Source organism: Hibiscus syriacus, unplaced genomic scaffold (genome assembly GCF_006381635.1).
Source record: "Hibiscus syriacus cultivar Baekdansim isolate YM2019G1 unplaced genomic scaffold, ASM638163v2 tig00110387_pilon, whole genome shotgun sequence".
Lineage (NCBI taxonomy): Eukaryota > Viridiplantae > Streptophyta > Magnoliopsida > Malvales > Malvaceae > Hibiscus > Hibiscus syriacus.
In genome coordinates, this window is record NW_024062717.1 from 6,389,057 (window position 1) to 6,405,182 (window position 16,126).

The following is a 16,126-nucleotide window of genomic DNA, read 5'->3' on the forward strand; positions in this document are numbered from 1 at the left end:
GAGTGGAGTACATAGGAGGAGCGAAGATGATATAAGCTATGATGGTGATGAACACTCTGATACATAGTAGAGGAAAAAACAAAAAAGAGCACTTATACAAAGTGAAGAAAAATTAAAAGACGTGTTGAAAAAAAATTAATTTTTTTTATATAGATAAAAGAAAAAAAGGGACTTATAAATAGGTTTTATATCATAAAACACTAACCACGATTCCTATAAAATAGCACAAATTAAGACATCAACTCTGCTAAATAATAAATCCCTAAAAATTCGGTCAAACCCACCAACAACTAGAACTTCCAATGAATATTAATAAATATGAAATAAAACATTTAAATCTTAACACCCTCAATATACAAATATCAATTTAAAAGAAAGAATTAACACTCTGCAAAGTCTTCCTTTAGAGCAGCACGTGAACAAACTCCAAGAAGACCACTCAACTTCACAAATGTAGCCAAGAGGCTTGGTCTGTATATCTGCAACTTGTTCTTCACTTTGACAATAAACCAATTTGATTGTTCATCATTGCTGAGATCTCTTAAAAAATAATATTTCACATCGATATGCTTGCTTCTTCCATGTAGCACAGGATTTTTGGAGAGTTTGATTGCTGAGTTGTTATCACAAAAAACTGTAGTAGCTTCCACTTACTTGAACTGTAGCTCTTCAAGAATTTTTCTCAACCAGACAGCTTGACAAGCACAAACTGTTGCAGCAATAAATTCAGCTTCTGTAGTTGACAAGGTGACAATTTGTTAATTCTTAGAAGACCATGAAATAGCCCCTATGCCCAACATAAAAAAATAGCCCGAAGTGCTCCTTTTATCATCTTGATCTCCTGCATAATCACTATCAGTAAACTCGAACAGTTTTAACTTTTCACCCTTCTTGTAGAACAACCCAAAATCTCTAGTTCCTTGCAAGTAACGAAGGATTCTCTTGGCAGCTAATAAATGCATTTCTATTGGATTCTCCATATACCTACTTATTAAGCTCACAAAATACATTATGTCTGGTCTTGTTGCAGTTAAATACATCAAATTGCCAACAATTTGCTTGTAAAGTGTGATGTCCACCTTCTTCCCTTCATGCTCTTTGTTTAGCTTCAAGCCAAACTCAGTTGGAGTGCTTACAAAATTGCAATCCTTCATTTGAAATCTATCCAAAATATCTTGTACATACTTCTTTTGAGGAATAAAGATCCCATTAGCTGATTGCACTACTTCTATGTCAATAAAGTAATGCATCATACCAAGGTCATACATTTCAAATTCAATCATCATAGATTTCTTGAATTCTTTAAACATGGCACCATCATTTCCAGTAAATATAAGATCGTCTACATATAAGCAAACAATGAATAATTTCCCCTTATCTCTAATTTTAACAAAAAAGTGTGTGCTCATATGGACATTTGTGAAAGTCTTCTTTCAAAAAATAAGCCTCAATGTGACTATACCAAGCTCGTGGAGCTTGTTTTAAGCCATAAAGAGCTTTCTTTAATCTATACACTTTATGATCATTTCCGATCTTAATATGACCAAGAGGTTGTTCTACAAATACCTGTTCCTCCAAGTTTCCATGCAAGAATGTCGATCTAACATCTAGCTGGAAAATAGGCCATGAGTTCTGCGCCGCCAATGCGATCCCTAATCTGATTATATCATGTCTTGCAACGGGAGAAAAAACTTTTGTATAATTGATCCCATATTCTTGCTTATATCCCTTAGCTACCAAACGCGCCTTACACTTTTCAACTTCATCATTTTCCTTTAGTTTCGTTTTGAAGACCCACTTTACACCAATGGTTTTGTGCCCTTTCGGAAGATCACTCAGCTCCCAATTATTATTTCTTTCAATGGCATCAATTTCATCATCCATCGCCTTCTTCCATTTTTCTTCTTTGACAACATTTTCAAAGGTTGTAGGATCACAATATGAAAATAAAGAAAAATGAGTGATTGGATCTTCAATTTCAGTTACCTCATAGTCTTTCATCCATGTGGGCCTTTTTCGAATACAAGGAAGAGATCGAGTTGTTGCATTGCTGTTGATAAAATTTCAGCAACTATTGGAGTTGCTTCTAATGAATTTTCAGGCATATAGGTTGCTGGAGTTGGTTCACTTTCAGAACCATTGTCCAAAAGAACTTGAGTTGGTTTCTGTCCATTCCAATCCCAAGTGTTTTCCTCATCAAAGACAACGTCTCGGCTAGTCACAATTTTATGGGTTAGTGGATTAAACAATTTATATGCTTTGGATGTTTCACTAACACCAAGAAAAACACATTTCCCCCCTTATCATCAAGTTTCTTCCATTTCTCATCCGGGATATGTGCATAAGCGATGCAGCAAAAAATTTTAAAATAATCTACAGCTGGTCTCCTTCCACTCCAAGCCTCATCGGGTCATATTTTGAACAACAAATGTAGGACTTCTGTTTAAGATGTGAATACTCCAATTTACCTCTTCAGGCCAAAAGTATTTTGGAATTCTCCCTCTTGCCAACAAGCTTCTCACCATATTGAGGATGGTTATGTGTTTCCTCTCTAATACACCATTTTGTTGTGGTGTATAAGCAATTGTCAGCTCTCTTCGAATGCCATGAACTTCACAAAAACTTTAAATTCTGTTGAGAAATATTCTCCACCACGATCTGTTCTAAGGGTCTTAATGGTCTTTTCTGTTTCATTTTCCACACGAGCCTTGAAGCTTTTAAATACACAAAAAGCTTCTGATTTTTTCTGTAAAAAATAAACCCAAGTATTTTGAGTATAATCATCAATGAAGGTAATTAAGTATCTTTTACCTCCATTAGAAAGTGGTGTCATCGAGCCACAAATATCAGAATGAATTAGCTCCAAAACTCCTTTTTCTCGCCATGACTTTCTTTTGGGAAATTGAGAACGATGTTGTTTGCCAACAACACATTCTTCACAAACTTGGGAAGGAATACTAATCTGAGGAAGACCTATCACCATATTTTTTTGTTAGAGGGTCTTCAATCCATCAAAACTCAAGTGGCCATAATGAAAATACCACAACCAAGAAGGATCATTTACTTCAATTACCAAACAAGATTGCACACTTTCAATCTTAAATGGAAACAACCTATTTGAACTCATTTGCACAACAACAATAGCTCCTCTAGTGGGATCATAAATCTCACAAACACCCTTTTGAATAGTGATTACATAACCCTTTTCTTACAATTGACCATCACTTAACAAATTACTTTTTAAGTCAGGAACATAAAAGATATTAGAAATTATTTCTCCAAAACCATTCTTGGTTCTTATCTCAATATCACCCTTTCTCATCACCCTTACAATGGAACAATCACCAAAACTTAATGTAGAATGAAAACCTTCATTTAAATAAGAAAAAGAAGTCTTACTTCCACACATGTGATTATTGCAACCCGTATCCACATACCAAACATCAGACTCAGATTCATGATTAGCTTGAACAGCCATTAACAAAGTTTCTACTTCCTTCTTTTCAGCAAAATTTGATTGCTCTTCCTTTTCTTTGTCATTAGACAACTTAGTTTAACATTCAGAATGATAATGACCAAATTTATGACATCTAAAGCACTTTACCTTGGATTTGTCAAAATGTTGATCTCGTCCTCTGCCTTTATTCGAAAATTGATCATCATTGGATTTAAAATACCTGTTGCCATCTCTATTATCACGAGCTCCCCTTCCCCTTCCTCTACCTTTACCCCTTCCTCTAGAGTTTGAGAAATGAGTATAGGTAAAAACCTTCAAAGCTTGCTCCTCTGAAGTTGAACTTCGGTTCATCTTCTGTTCATATACTAGAAAGGAGCTCTACAATTCATCAAGAGAAAATGCATATATGTCTTTCGATTCTTCAATTGAACACACAACATAATCAAAAGTTGGTGTCAAGGAACACAATATTTTCTCCACAATGGTGACATCTTCCATCTTCTCACCATGAAATCGCATTTTGTTGCTGATCTCCATAGTCCTGACACAATAGCTGGTAACAAATTCCCCATCCTTAATTTGTATAGTCTCAAAATCTTTTCTCAAAGCTTGAAGTTGAGCACGCTTCACTCTAACAGAGCCTTGATATTTTTGCTTCATTGAATCCCAAATATCTTTGGAAGTTTCTTTGCTAAGAATTGTTTCCAAGATGGGACGATTAATTGCCTGAAAAAGGTAATTTTTTGCCTTCAAATTTTTTAGCTTTCTCCCTTCCAACTCTGTTTTCTGAGCATCTGTCAGTATAACACCTTCTTCTGGTTCTGCTACTCCAGAAACAACAACCGTCCAATATTCTTTGTACCTCAAGAAGCTCTCCATAAGCATGCTCCAATTATCATAGTGACCATCAAAGCGTGAAATGACTGGATGTACAAAATTATCGGAAGACATCAAGTTCACCTTTATTTTTCTTCCCTGAAACTTGCTCTAATACCATTGATACAGAGTAGAGGAAAAAACAAAAAAGAGCACTAGTACAAAGTGAAGAAAAACTAAAAGACGTGTTGAAAATAAAAGCTAACTTTCTTCATATTGATAAAAAAAAGATACTTATAAATAGACTTTACATCATAACACACTAACCACGACTCCTATAAAATAACACAAACTAAGACACTAACTCTACTAAATAACAAATCTCTAAAGATTCGGTCAAACCTACCAACAACTAAAACTTCCGATGAATATTAATAAATATGAAATAAAACATTTAAATCTTAACACACTCGAGGCAAGCCTCGCCTTGCAAAATTTTCCGAATATCTGGTAAACTTGCTTTCTCTTTTTGATATTTTTTATCTCATTTTATTTTTTTTAAATAATTGTAGCGAACGTCGTGACCTTCTTAATATTAACTAATTCGATTTCCTTTGCTATCCATGTCGCTTTGAAATTGTTGAAATCACGAGAAACAACAGGAGCTTATACGCAGCGTTTTTGGAGGTTCGATCTCTCACTTACTACTTAGCTGTAATTAATTTGAACTTCCCTCGGTTTGGATCGCATGAACCTTAGATGCATTTTTGTATTCACGTTCATTATTACCCCTAATCGGTTATTATTGACTTTGCACTTGATTTTCCGTAACATTTCATTTTCTTTATTGCTTTCGATTTTGATATTGGTCATTCAACAGTCTTGTGCAGTAGACCTGAGAACGTTAGCAATTTCGTAGAGGCTGAATCAATTTTTGGTCTGGTAATTTCCTTGATTTTCTTTATAGTTTCTTGATTTGCAATTTGATTCTTGTTAATCACTGAAATAGCTTTATTTTACCTCCTTTTTGTCGTACCGTTTAATTGCTTTTTAATTTTCACTTGCAGGATAGTCGCCTTGTTTACAAGCATCTTGCTACTCTTTATTTTGTTTTTGTATTTGAGAGTTCTGAAAATGAGCTAGCCATGCTTGACTTGATTTAAGGTAATTCTATTTTTTCTTGTAGAGTTACTTATGGTATGGTTCTATCTAAGTTAAGATTTCAGTTACTCAATTGTTTGAGGTGTTTGAATATTTATATCTTACATTATAGGAATGAAAAGTTTTCATAAAGCTGATTACAGCAGTTTGACGGCCTTTGTGATGATTATTGTTGAATTCAGTTTAATTACACCGTTCTATGAAATTGATTTTATTGTTTGAGCACTGGAATTAATGATCACTGTAGTTGTGTCATCAAATTTAGTTAACTTTGGTGTCTTTCAAGTGGAAAGTTTAGATTGCATCGGAAAGCTTCCTAGATGTCAACTTGTATATAACCATTTTTTTTGCATGAACGATGGTAGCAATTATTGTTATTAAAATGTAAGCTAAATGGAATTGTTGGCTCTAAAATTACTTGTTGTCTGATAAGATCAATATACTGGGTTCTCATGCATTTTCTTTACAAACTAGAATGCTGGATGTAACAATAATTGCTGATATTTATTTCAAATATTGGATAATTTTACTTACTTTAGATGTGATGCCTTCAGTTCTTGTGGAAACATTAGACAGATGCTTCAAGAATGGTTGTGAACTTGACATTGTGTTCAATTACAGAAAGGTTAGTATTCCTCTCATTACTTATCAGTATATATTTAGTGCCAGGGAATGTTAAACTCTGCATGCAAATGAGATCTTGTGTTTTTATTGGAATAGTAAACACAAAATGTGTTTTTATTTATAATTTTTACTTTTGAGTACAAGAGGATAACGCCTATGCTAGTTTTGGAATATATATTTGAGGGCGTACTTCAGGTTTCAGATATTATTTGCTGGAAGAGAAGGCCTTATCTACTGTCATGGGCGCAAGTGTAAGTGTTAGATGTGAGTATGTGTTAGATGTGAGTATGTGTCCAATACGAATGTGTTTAATTCTTTAGTATTCCCATATATTTGGAGGGTTCTCGGAAGGTCTCCCCGCACCAATTTCCTAATATATGTCGAACATTGATATCAGATGGATACTTCAATAAAAATGAAAACTTGGATTAACATGCTTTATTATGATGCTTGGTTTTCTCTGTTATGACATCATTATAATGTCCTAGGAGTACACTCAAAACTGATTTAATGGCAATTGAACACTTCATTACTGCACTATTCTGATTTAAGTCTATCATATAATTGCTTTTGTTTGGTGCTGTTCCATCCTCACCGCTTTTGGCTTTGTCTATATCTTCATTTTATTCAAACCTTCGATAACTTTTATGCCGATACAAGATCAACAGAAATTATAAGAGCAGTCGAAGAGATATCAAAGTGCTCTCTCTCTCTCTCTCTCTTTGTGTGTGAACTGTGAAGCATGCTACGACACCAGCATCTGCATATTTTGGGCATGAGTACTTGTATATAATCTTATAAATATAAAGTAATTTTAAAAAAAAACTTGAAATTACTTGTGTTAGACACATAATCATATCTAACGTTTAAAGGATAGTAATCATGTTCATGCATGCATGTGATTTTTATTCTGCCCCCATTTGCATTGCATTTGTACTTATTAACAGATGACCTTTAACCATGATGTAGGTTAGAAGCTGCGTCAAATGCAATCACACTCATCCCGAAATCTGCTTCTGGTTGGCTAAGTAGGTAGTTCTGCACCCGAATGCTGTTAAAATTGATCCTTGAATTATTTTCTTCAATGTGAGTTGATAACATCTTTATTTTAACCAACATTTTGGGCCCGTGGTGAAGGGTGTGTATATTGATGACAACATTAGGTCCTAGGTTTGGTATCGAATACTTCCTTCTCCTTTCCCTTCTAAAAAAAGGAAGCTACAATAATTCCATTACATAAGAAGTTAAGCCTAAAATAAACATATTATAGAAAATGATATGGCCATTACATAACCTTGTTGAACCATGAATCCATTAGATCAAGTATAAACAAAAAGAATCACCAAGGACTTGAGAGATTGGGCCGTCATGGGTTAAATAAAGTGAGCATCATTGGTTAAATAAATTAAGCCGCCATCTGCTCCAAAAAAAATGCGTAAGGTGCCACCTTCGGGCGAGGTCAAAGCCAGTGGTGCGATGGGAGGCACAGACAGTGCAGACCAAAAACATTGCATGGCAGTAAAACCACATTTTGCAACTATTGCTCGATGGCCCCATTTAGCAAAAGCATGAATCAGTAATTCACATTTGTGGATATGCATATTGTAAATTTTATTTTATCAACAGACTAATTTTAAACACTCAATAGTGTAGCTGATTTCTCTTTTGGCCAGCAATCGTATAGTTGATTAAGTGATGGAGGAAAAAAAATCATAATATGCGTTAAATAAAGGAATCTAAGAGACCATACAGAGCTATAATCGTTAAACTTAATGGCACGGGTAAATTCATCAGGAACAACAATTTGCGGCATCAATTCCTGCAACAGATATTACGCACAGCCAATGGTAAATGAAAGTAAATTTAAAAGCGCAATTTAGTTACCAGAATGCATATGCTCGCTTTCTTTATGTTGATAACACTAATTTTTCAACCATGCAACCGAATAAAAATGCTCGAAGACTGAACCACAGTACCATAAGGCTGGCAATAAAATTTAGTACACTATGTTTATTTTTTTATTATACGTTGATGGTCTCTAGTAGTTGCCATCAGTTATTGTGGGTTTAATTTATACTGGTTTTTATGATCCATTGCATTTACTATCAGTTATTTTAGTGGATTGTTTATACTAGAAAAAGAAAAAAATAGGGGCAGGTTCTTTTTAGGAAAAAGATCCCTCGAAGTCCAACTTGGTGGTTGGCGTGGACACTCGGTTCAATTTTCGCGAATGATAATTGAAAGTTTTATCATTATTGCAGTGTTTAGAAATATTAATTAGTTGTGAACTCCTTTGTCAACTTGGTCCCATGGTCTAGTGGTCAGGACATTGGACTCTGAATCCAGTAACCCGAGTTCAAATCTCGGTGGGACCTTTTTCTTCCCTATTTCCACTTATTGTTTTCTCTTTTCCACACCATGATTTCCACCCCATTGCGGCTAAGGGAACTTGGGGAAACAAAATTCAAAAATTTAAGATTTGATTGGAGTCATTAAATTTGGTTCAGTTTTATTAAACTATATCTGATTTAGTTGTAAAAGCCGGTTTATTAGGGCTGAAGGAATTTAGAAAAAAAATGAAGAAAATTAAGGTTGGTTTAAATAATTCTTTTCATAAAATGCATTTTGATGTTTAAATAATTCTTTTAATAAAATGCATTTTGATTATTATTTATATCAACTTTGTTTTAGTTTGATTTTTTATTTAGATTTAAGATATAATTTTAATTTCATAATCGATTCAAATTAGTAATAATATCTTTCATTTTAATTGTATCAATTTGATCTTTAGATTTTTAGAAGTATATCAATGTTGTCATTTGACCAACGGATAAATTATAAATTATAAAAATATTAAAAATTGATCGCTTTTATAAGAAAAAATCTTTTATTTTCTCACGTCAGCTTAAGTCTATCATTATTTCTGAAACTTATTCTCAGTCGAATCAACCTTCTTTAAAGTAATAAATCTAAATCTTCAAGGTTAGATTTCGACATTAGAAAAATCTCTTGTGATTGGATTTCAAAATTCAGACCTCTAGAAGTGTCATTTTAGCTTTCTTAAACCTCAAGAAACACCTGACATTTAATCTTAAGCTACACATAACTTCAAAACATATTCTAAACATCTAAAATCACCCAACGTGTATTGTTTACCCAACAAGCAATTTACATACAACCTATTGTCTATCATCAAGCATTCATGTCATATTATTTTAATAGTCTGTGGTGACTATAAGGTAGAACATATTTATAACTTTTTTAATCAATTGACAACGTGCATGCACCACGCAGATGTAGCTGCTCGAATCTGGAACCTCTAGGAAGAACAATATTTTCTTTTACCACTAAAGATAATTGATGAATTCAACTTTTCCATGTTATAACCTAGACATTTAACATGCTAGTACTACCATAACATTCCATTATCAAGCTCCTTATAACTAACAACAAGTACATATCACGCGCAACACTTTCGTTAAGTTTTTAATGATTGAGTACTAAAATAAAACAAGAATTAAACGTTAGATATAATTTTGAAATAGACGAAAGTTTAGGGGTATTTTTACATTGATTATGTTACCCAAGTCTTCGTTTTATTTTCTAATGAATGCATCCATGTCTAACACCTAACATAGGTTCTAACATAATTAAAAGTAGGATTATCCAAGTATATTTGAAAAGGAAAACAATTGACTCGCTCTCGGATTTCGAATTATCGCTAACCTGGGAAATATCCAAGGTTGAAAACTAGACTATTTCTCTGCATGTTTTGAGGTTTCAAAATGAAAATGTAATTAGCAAACGACAGATCTCCGCCAGCCAAGTAAGCGGCGATTGTCAAGCCATTGTGCCGATAACTAAAGCGCCCCATTTCCTTTCCTTTAGCGCTTGCGCCGCGGCCGTCGACCGGCTGCTAAAGCCTCTTCGCCACATTTCCCGAACCGCCGGTTCCCTAACTTGTTCAGTGGTGAGCATTGATTTGATTCTTCTTGCGACAAGACAACAAGGAATCTGGTGGTTGTCGTGGGACCCTCAATTCACAGTTCGAGAGATATAACTGGAAGTTTTGTCGTTATTATAATTTTGGTAATAAACATTATTTGTGAATTCAGCTATCATTGGTTCCATGATCTAGTGGTTATGACATTGGACTCTGAATTCATTAACCGGAGTTCAGGTCTCGGTGGGACCTTTCTCTTCCCTATTTCCCTTCCAATTGTTTTCTCTTTTCCACACCATTACGGCTAATGGAATTTGGGGAAACAAAATTAATGAAGGTTGCCCTAAAAAAAGGTTGATTTGTTGAAAATATATTTAAGGAATCGTACATTGTTGATTTTGTTGAAAATATGTTTAAAGAATTTTAGTAAGAAACGATCTACCTTCTTATTTATGTTAAAATTATCATTTTTAATTGTCTATAAAAAATATCAAATAATCATACAGCTTGATTAAGCAAAATATAAATCGGATTGAAAGAAGAAGAAAAAAGTGTTGTGTAATCTAAACATCAAGTCGGATTCCATTTGCTTATGAGCTCCCCTTAACTTTAGGATTCTTACAAAATTAAAAGGGCATAAACAATTACTTTTGTTCCGTTGTAACACTCAAATATTATTTTGTTTCAATATTACATTTAATGTTTAATTTAGATTTCATTTTGATATTCCGCTATTAAAAACTTAACGATGATATTGACGTGTCATCATAAGATAATATCATATCATTATTGAAAAAACAAAAATGTAACGTCAGTAGTTCTATCAGCTTTTAATGATGAGTACCAAAACGAAACATAAACTAAACGTTAGGTATGATTTTGAAATAAAATAAAGTTTGAGTACCAAAACAGAACAAAAGTAATAATAGTAGGTACTAAACGTATAGTTTTCCCAAATTTAAAATTAAGAGGGAAAAAGTAGGGAGAAAATGGAAGAGTTTTGACTTTTGAGGAGTCAAATTCGTTTGTGACAGCCCTATTTTACGGGTTAAGTTATAAGAGACGATGCTTTGTTGATAGACAGCAGATAAGATAGCTTAATAAGCCTCATCTTCCTTGGCATCATCGATGGTTTTAATTTTGAAGACCTCTTTCTTTGTGGATCACACCAATGGTCTCATCCAACTGTCTTTAAATCAAACTTCAATGAATTTTGTCAAATATAAAAATACAACATGGTGATTTGACATATAAAATAAAATATTAATCAAGCAATAAGTGATAGTTAACCCATTTAAACCGATCTAAATGATAATTGATCCGGTTCAAAACTGATTTAAATATTCTTATATATTGGGTCGGTGAGTTCATTACTTTCAACAATGTTATACAAAACTGTATATTTAAGAAAATGCCAACATGCTAATAAATTAACACAGCATTGTACTTACAATTCATAAACTATACCGTGATCTAATAATAGACTTAGAAAAGAAGAAATGGACCGTCGTTGAAATATTATCTCAAATCACGTTAATATATGCTGTAAAAGTTCTATTTGCCAACTTGCATGTTGCATCGGCCTTTCAAGCTTGGTTTCCGGATTATAAGGATTTTTTTTTAGAGTTTGACTGAAACCCGAATTATATAAATAAATATATAAAATTAAAAGATAATTTAAGAAAAATAAGAATTTTAATTTGATTGAAACTTATACAATTAATAGTAGGAAGTACATTATAAATTGATATCTATTAAATAATTTATTTTATAATCAAGTAACTATCTTATAAATAAATACTACGGATTAAAGATGATTTGAGTCTTGTTTGTCATTAAATCTCCTCCTTTACATAAACAACCAAATTTGTTGTTTTCTTTGTTTTTGTTTAGAGAATGGGATCTAACCAATTTTCTTCTTCTTCTTCTTCTTCGTCCTGCAATTTGAATTGGACGGCCGAGCAAAACAAGTTGTTCGAAAATGGTCTGGCAATATATGATAAAGATATTCCTCAACGATGGCAGCAAATAGCCAAGCTTGTGGGAGGAACAACCGAGCATGAAGTGAAGAAACAGTATGAAATACTTGTAGATGACATCTACCGCATTGAATCCGGCAAAGTACCCCTTCCTGAGTATCCAGAAAATGGTGGAAATAGCTGGATTAATGATATCACCAATGAACAAAACAGGTAACATGCTGAAGCATTGATACAGTTATCTATTGATCTTGTGCTATTTTTGTTTTTTTGTTTTTTTAATGTCTACATACTGAAGCATTTGAAGCTGTAGTGGAGTATGGTCAAAGAAACAGTAGAGGCTGCTATTTCTGGGGGGAAAAGTGTTATTTATTTTCCTTTCATTTTCTTTCTTTCTTGATGTAATGGTCTTATCTGCCAGACTTTTCATCCATAATGATAAATCATAAATGTAACGATCAAGTTTGCTTTTATGTCACGCACGTCAACTGTTTTGGTATAATGGCCAAGATTTTCTTGCAATTACAGAAAGGGAGATAGAGAAAACCGTGAAGGCCAAACCTTCTGAAAATTGAAATGACTTTGAAAGCTCTCAATTACCAGTTCCCAATCCAAAACAGAAGCCATTAATCACAACGAAACACCAAGTAAATTACAAAAGAATCTCTTTTGTTTTTTTCACTTCATGCTGTTAAGCAAAGAAAACAAAAATCAAATAATGAAGGTAATAGTTACCTTCTTTCAAGCCACGAGTCTAGCTAAAATCAAAACAAGAGTAAATTAATCAGTTTCAAGCAAAAGACTACCGACATTTGATGCTCAAGTATCGTTTTTTAATTTTAAAAAGTATGCTATTATATATATATATATATGATGTAATTTATATTATATAATTTTTTTAGAATTTATTGCATCACATATTCTCAAAGTATGGCTCTCGTTTCAAATTGGCCCCTAAACTTTTGAATGTTCCAATTCCATCCCTAAAGTATGATTATCATTCTAAATAAGAATGTTCAAAAGTTTAAAATAAGATTCATAGTTTAAGGATGAAATTATAATATTTAAAAGTTTAAAGATCAATTTAAAATGATAGTTACAATTTGTGGACATATGATATAATTAACTTTTTTTATTTGTCAAGTATTTTTTTGACAATGGATGTTTATACACATGTGTAGGTGTCGTGCTTGAACTCGGGTTTATAACAACATTCATTTAATAAATGATGTTGATTGATTCGTGCATATTATAGTAAAAATAGAGGCATAATATGTTTACACTGTATAAAATTTTTTAGTTTTAATATTTTTAAGGTCGTTTGATGAGTGAAAATAAACGAATGAGATTAACAATAGGAAGTGATAAGATATTCTCAACCTGTATTTATACTCATCAAACGATAATAAAAAATGTAAAACTAAAAGTTATACATTAGATATAAGTAGATCTCAACCTATAAAGATATTGAAATACATGTTAATTTATTTTTTTAATAAATTTAATAAAATATATATATAATCTAATATTATGTAATTTTATTTATATAAAAATAATATGTATGAATGGTATGTGTGAAATGTTACATATGATTACTATGTTTTGTTTTATTTCTCATGTTTGGCCTAAATACTTCTAATTCGTTGTTTTTTAGCTTAATTTTGTTCATGAACTTCTTTGGCATACACCATCCCAAAACCGACAATTAAAAGCATAATCTGATGGGTTAGCTTGTGTCGTGGGTACAGCTCGGGATGTGACTCGATCAAAAGTCGGTTACAGCGAATTTCAGGATTTGAAAAGCGGGACTATCTGTAAGATAAAGCAGAATTATCTAGAAGATAAATCATGATTATCTATGTATTTAAGCAGGATTTAATAAGAGTCATTTATCCTTATATTTTATAATCAAAGTCTTTGGTTTTAGGGATTTCATCTTCATCCATGTGTACAAAACCTTCTTTAAGTTTAGCTAATTAAGTAGATTAGATTTCAGCATTTATTTTATTTCATCAATTAAAGTTTCTATTTTTCTTTTATCTGTTATCGCACAAAATGCTAAGCATATTCTAAACTCTTATTTAGTCTAAAGTTTTGTAACGTCTCAATTGTAGATGGTGAGAATTGAGTATCGTACTTAATACCTTCGAGATAGTATTCTTCGTTTCTCTGGAAACTAAGAGTAACAATCAACCATTCTTTTAAACATCTTCAACATAAAAAGTCAACGTTGGTTTGAAGGTTGTTTTGGCTTGTACTTTAAAAGTATATAATTTGACTTCCTACGAATAAATTTAGGAGCCGTTCATTAAGGGGAATCATGACCGAGTTGAACAAACATTTGAAGGCGAGACATTGTTAACTTAAGTTGGGCTATTCTAGAATTCAAAGTTGTCGCAGTCTGAATTATAATTACTGTAGTTAGACCATTTGACAATGATCAAAATTTTGAGTTGGTTCGAAGTCAATTAATAAAGAGAGGGGTTAGCTGCGAGAGTTGGTTCTTATAGATTGTAACTAGCGTACCGTTGAAAGGAAAAATTAATTTCGATGAACGATTAAAACTAAGCCTAAACAAAACCTAAAACTAAGAAATTACACAATTGAATTCTTTCGTTATTTTTTTTTCATCATTTATTTAATTTTTCTTTATCATTGTTACTTTGTTATTCATATTGTTTTTAACCCATTTTATTTACTGTTGTAGTTGAGTCAAAGGATTTAAACAATAAAACAACATTATTTAATTTCTTAAATACATGTGGATCGATCCTATTTTTCTATAATACAGTTTATCTTTATTAGAAGATTAGGTTTTTTTATTTGATGGATTTGACACATTATCAATGGATTAAAATCAATTAATTAAAAAATTTAAGCTGGATTTAAAGTCCACATTTTACATCAATGTAACTTAAACAGTTATAATTACAATTTTTTTTTACCAAATTATATATGATATAAATATCATACGTAAGAAGACTCGAAGCTATTCTAGTCCTACATATGAGAGTATCTTGCGCTGCACGAATGGTATTTGCCTATTTGGTAAAGAAGTGAGGAAAGCATGAACAAACGACTACCTATTCGGAAATAACTTTACCAGTTTACTAGTGGGGTTTCTAATAAGGATAAAATATTTTTTACTTCTTAAATTTGATCATTTAGTCTTTAAATTTTTCTTTAGTCCATATTGATTCCTGAATTTAGATTATTATTTTTTAATTTTTTGATGATGTGATTTAATATTTTAGTGTCGCATCGTCTAAGTAATGGGAAAGTTGTCAAATTTATGGATTAGTATAGGTTAAAATAAAGTTCAATGACTAATATGAGAAAAATTATTAAATTTAAGGACTAAAAATTGTTTTATTCCTTTCTGATAAGGGTTTACTTTATCTTGGATAAATTAATTACAGGTCATTCAATTATTTATTTAATAATAAACGAGTCATTTTTTAACAATTACAAAAATATAAATAAGTTACTTAATGGTTGAACGTCTAATGTAAGATAGTACAATAGCATCTTTATTCTCAAAAACTTATATCTTCTATTGATTTTATCTTATTTTGAAATAATTTAATAAATTTAACCTTTCATTGTTAAAAACTTCGTCAATTTAGTATTTTCTACGATAGTTTTAAACCGAGCGAACCATCATATCACAAATGATATTGTATAATTACATTCTTTCATAAAACAATAATAAATTATTATTATTATTCTAGAAAAGTAATAGAAAAATAATAGATTTTTTATATAAAAAAAGAACAAGCTATTTACGAGAAGAATAAATACTGAAAATGATATAATTTTTTAAATATAAAGAGTTAAATTTATTAAGATCAAATTAATAATTATATAACTTTTGAGAACTAGAAGTATTATTATTCCATGGCAGACACATAATTGATTGACCTGGTCTGTAATTTACTTTTTCCTTTTTCCCCCAAAGTCACTTGACTGAAACGACAGCTTGCAGCTGATATGGCCTCTCACAATTGACAAGAAATAGAAAGAAGACTTTAGGTTGGAAGGCAGCCTTTGTTAACGTGTCTAATCCTTATTGGTTGACTTTCTATACGAAGGAATTAAATGAAGCGTAGCAAGTGAACTGTGTGGATGATACGAAGCGCCTGGAAT

At 32.0% G+C, this 16,126-nt stretch overlaps 1 protein-coding gene, 1 non-coding gene and 1 pseudogene across 2 annotated transcripts; all 3 read left to right on the top strand.

The window, feature by feature from the left end:
* Window positions 1-23: 23 nt before the first annotated feature.
* LOC120122487 lies at window positions 24-7,094 on the top strand (annotated as a pseudogene).
* A 1,267-nt stretch (window positions 7,095-8,361) lies between these two features.
* Window positions 8,362-8,433, top strand: TRNAQ-CUG. Its single transcript has one exon. It is a non-coding gene; the product is annotated as a tRNA-Gln (tRNA).
* Window positions 8,434-11,861: 3,428 nt separating this feature from the next.
* Window positions 11,862-12,303, top strand: LOC120122417 (protein RADIALIS-like 3). The gene is made up of 2 exons (XM_039141547.1): window positions 11,862-12,194; window positions 12,273-12,303. Exons 1-2 carry the CDS (start codon window positions 11,898-11,900, stop codon window positions 12,291-12,293), a joined length of 318 nt encoding a protein of 105 aa, XP_038997478.1. The 5' UTR covers window positions 11,862-11,897; the 3' UTR covers window positions 12,294-12,303.
* Window positions 12,304-16,126: the final 3,823 nt, after the last annotated feature.

What these genes read in the sequence shown, in the direction of transcription:
- LOC120122417 (XM_039141547.1), top strand. Translation starts at nt 11,898, where the DNA reads ATGGGATCTAACCAATTTTCTTCTTCTTCTTCTTCTTCGTCCTGCAAT. An exon ending in TCACCAATGAACAAAACAGG is followed by an intron (nt 12,195 to 12,272) that starts TAACATGCTGAA and finishes AATGTCTACATA; the next exon opens with CTGAAGCATTTGAAGCTGTA.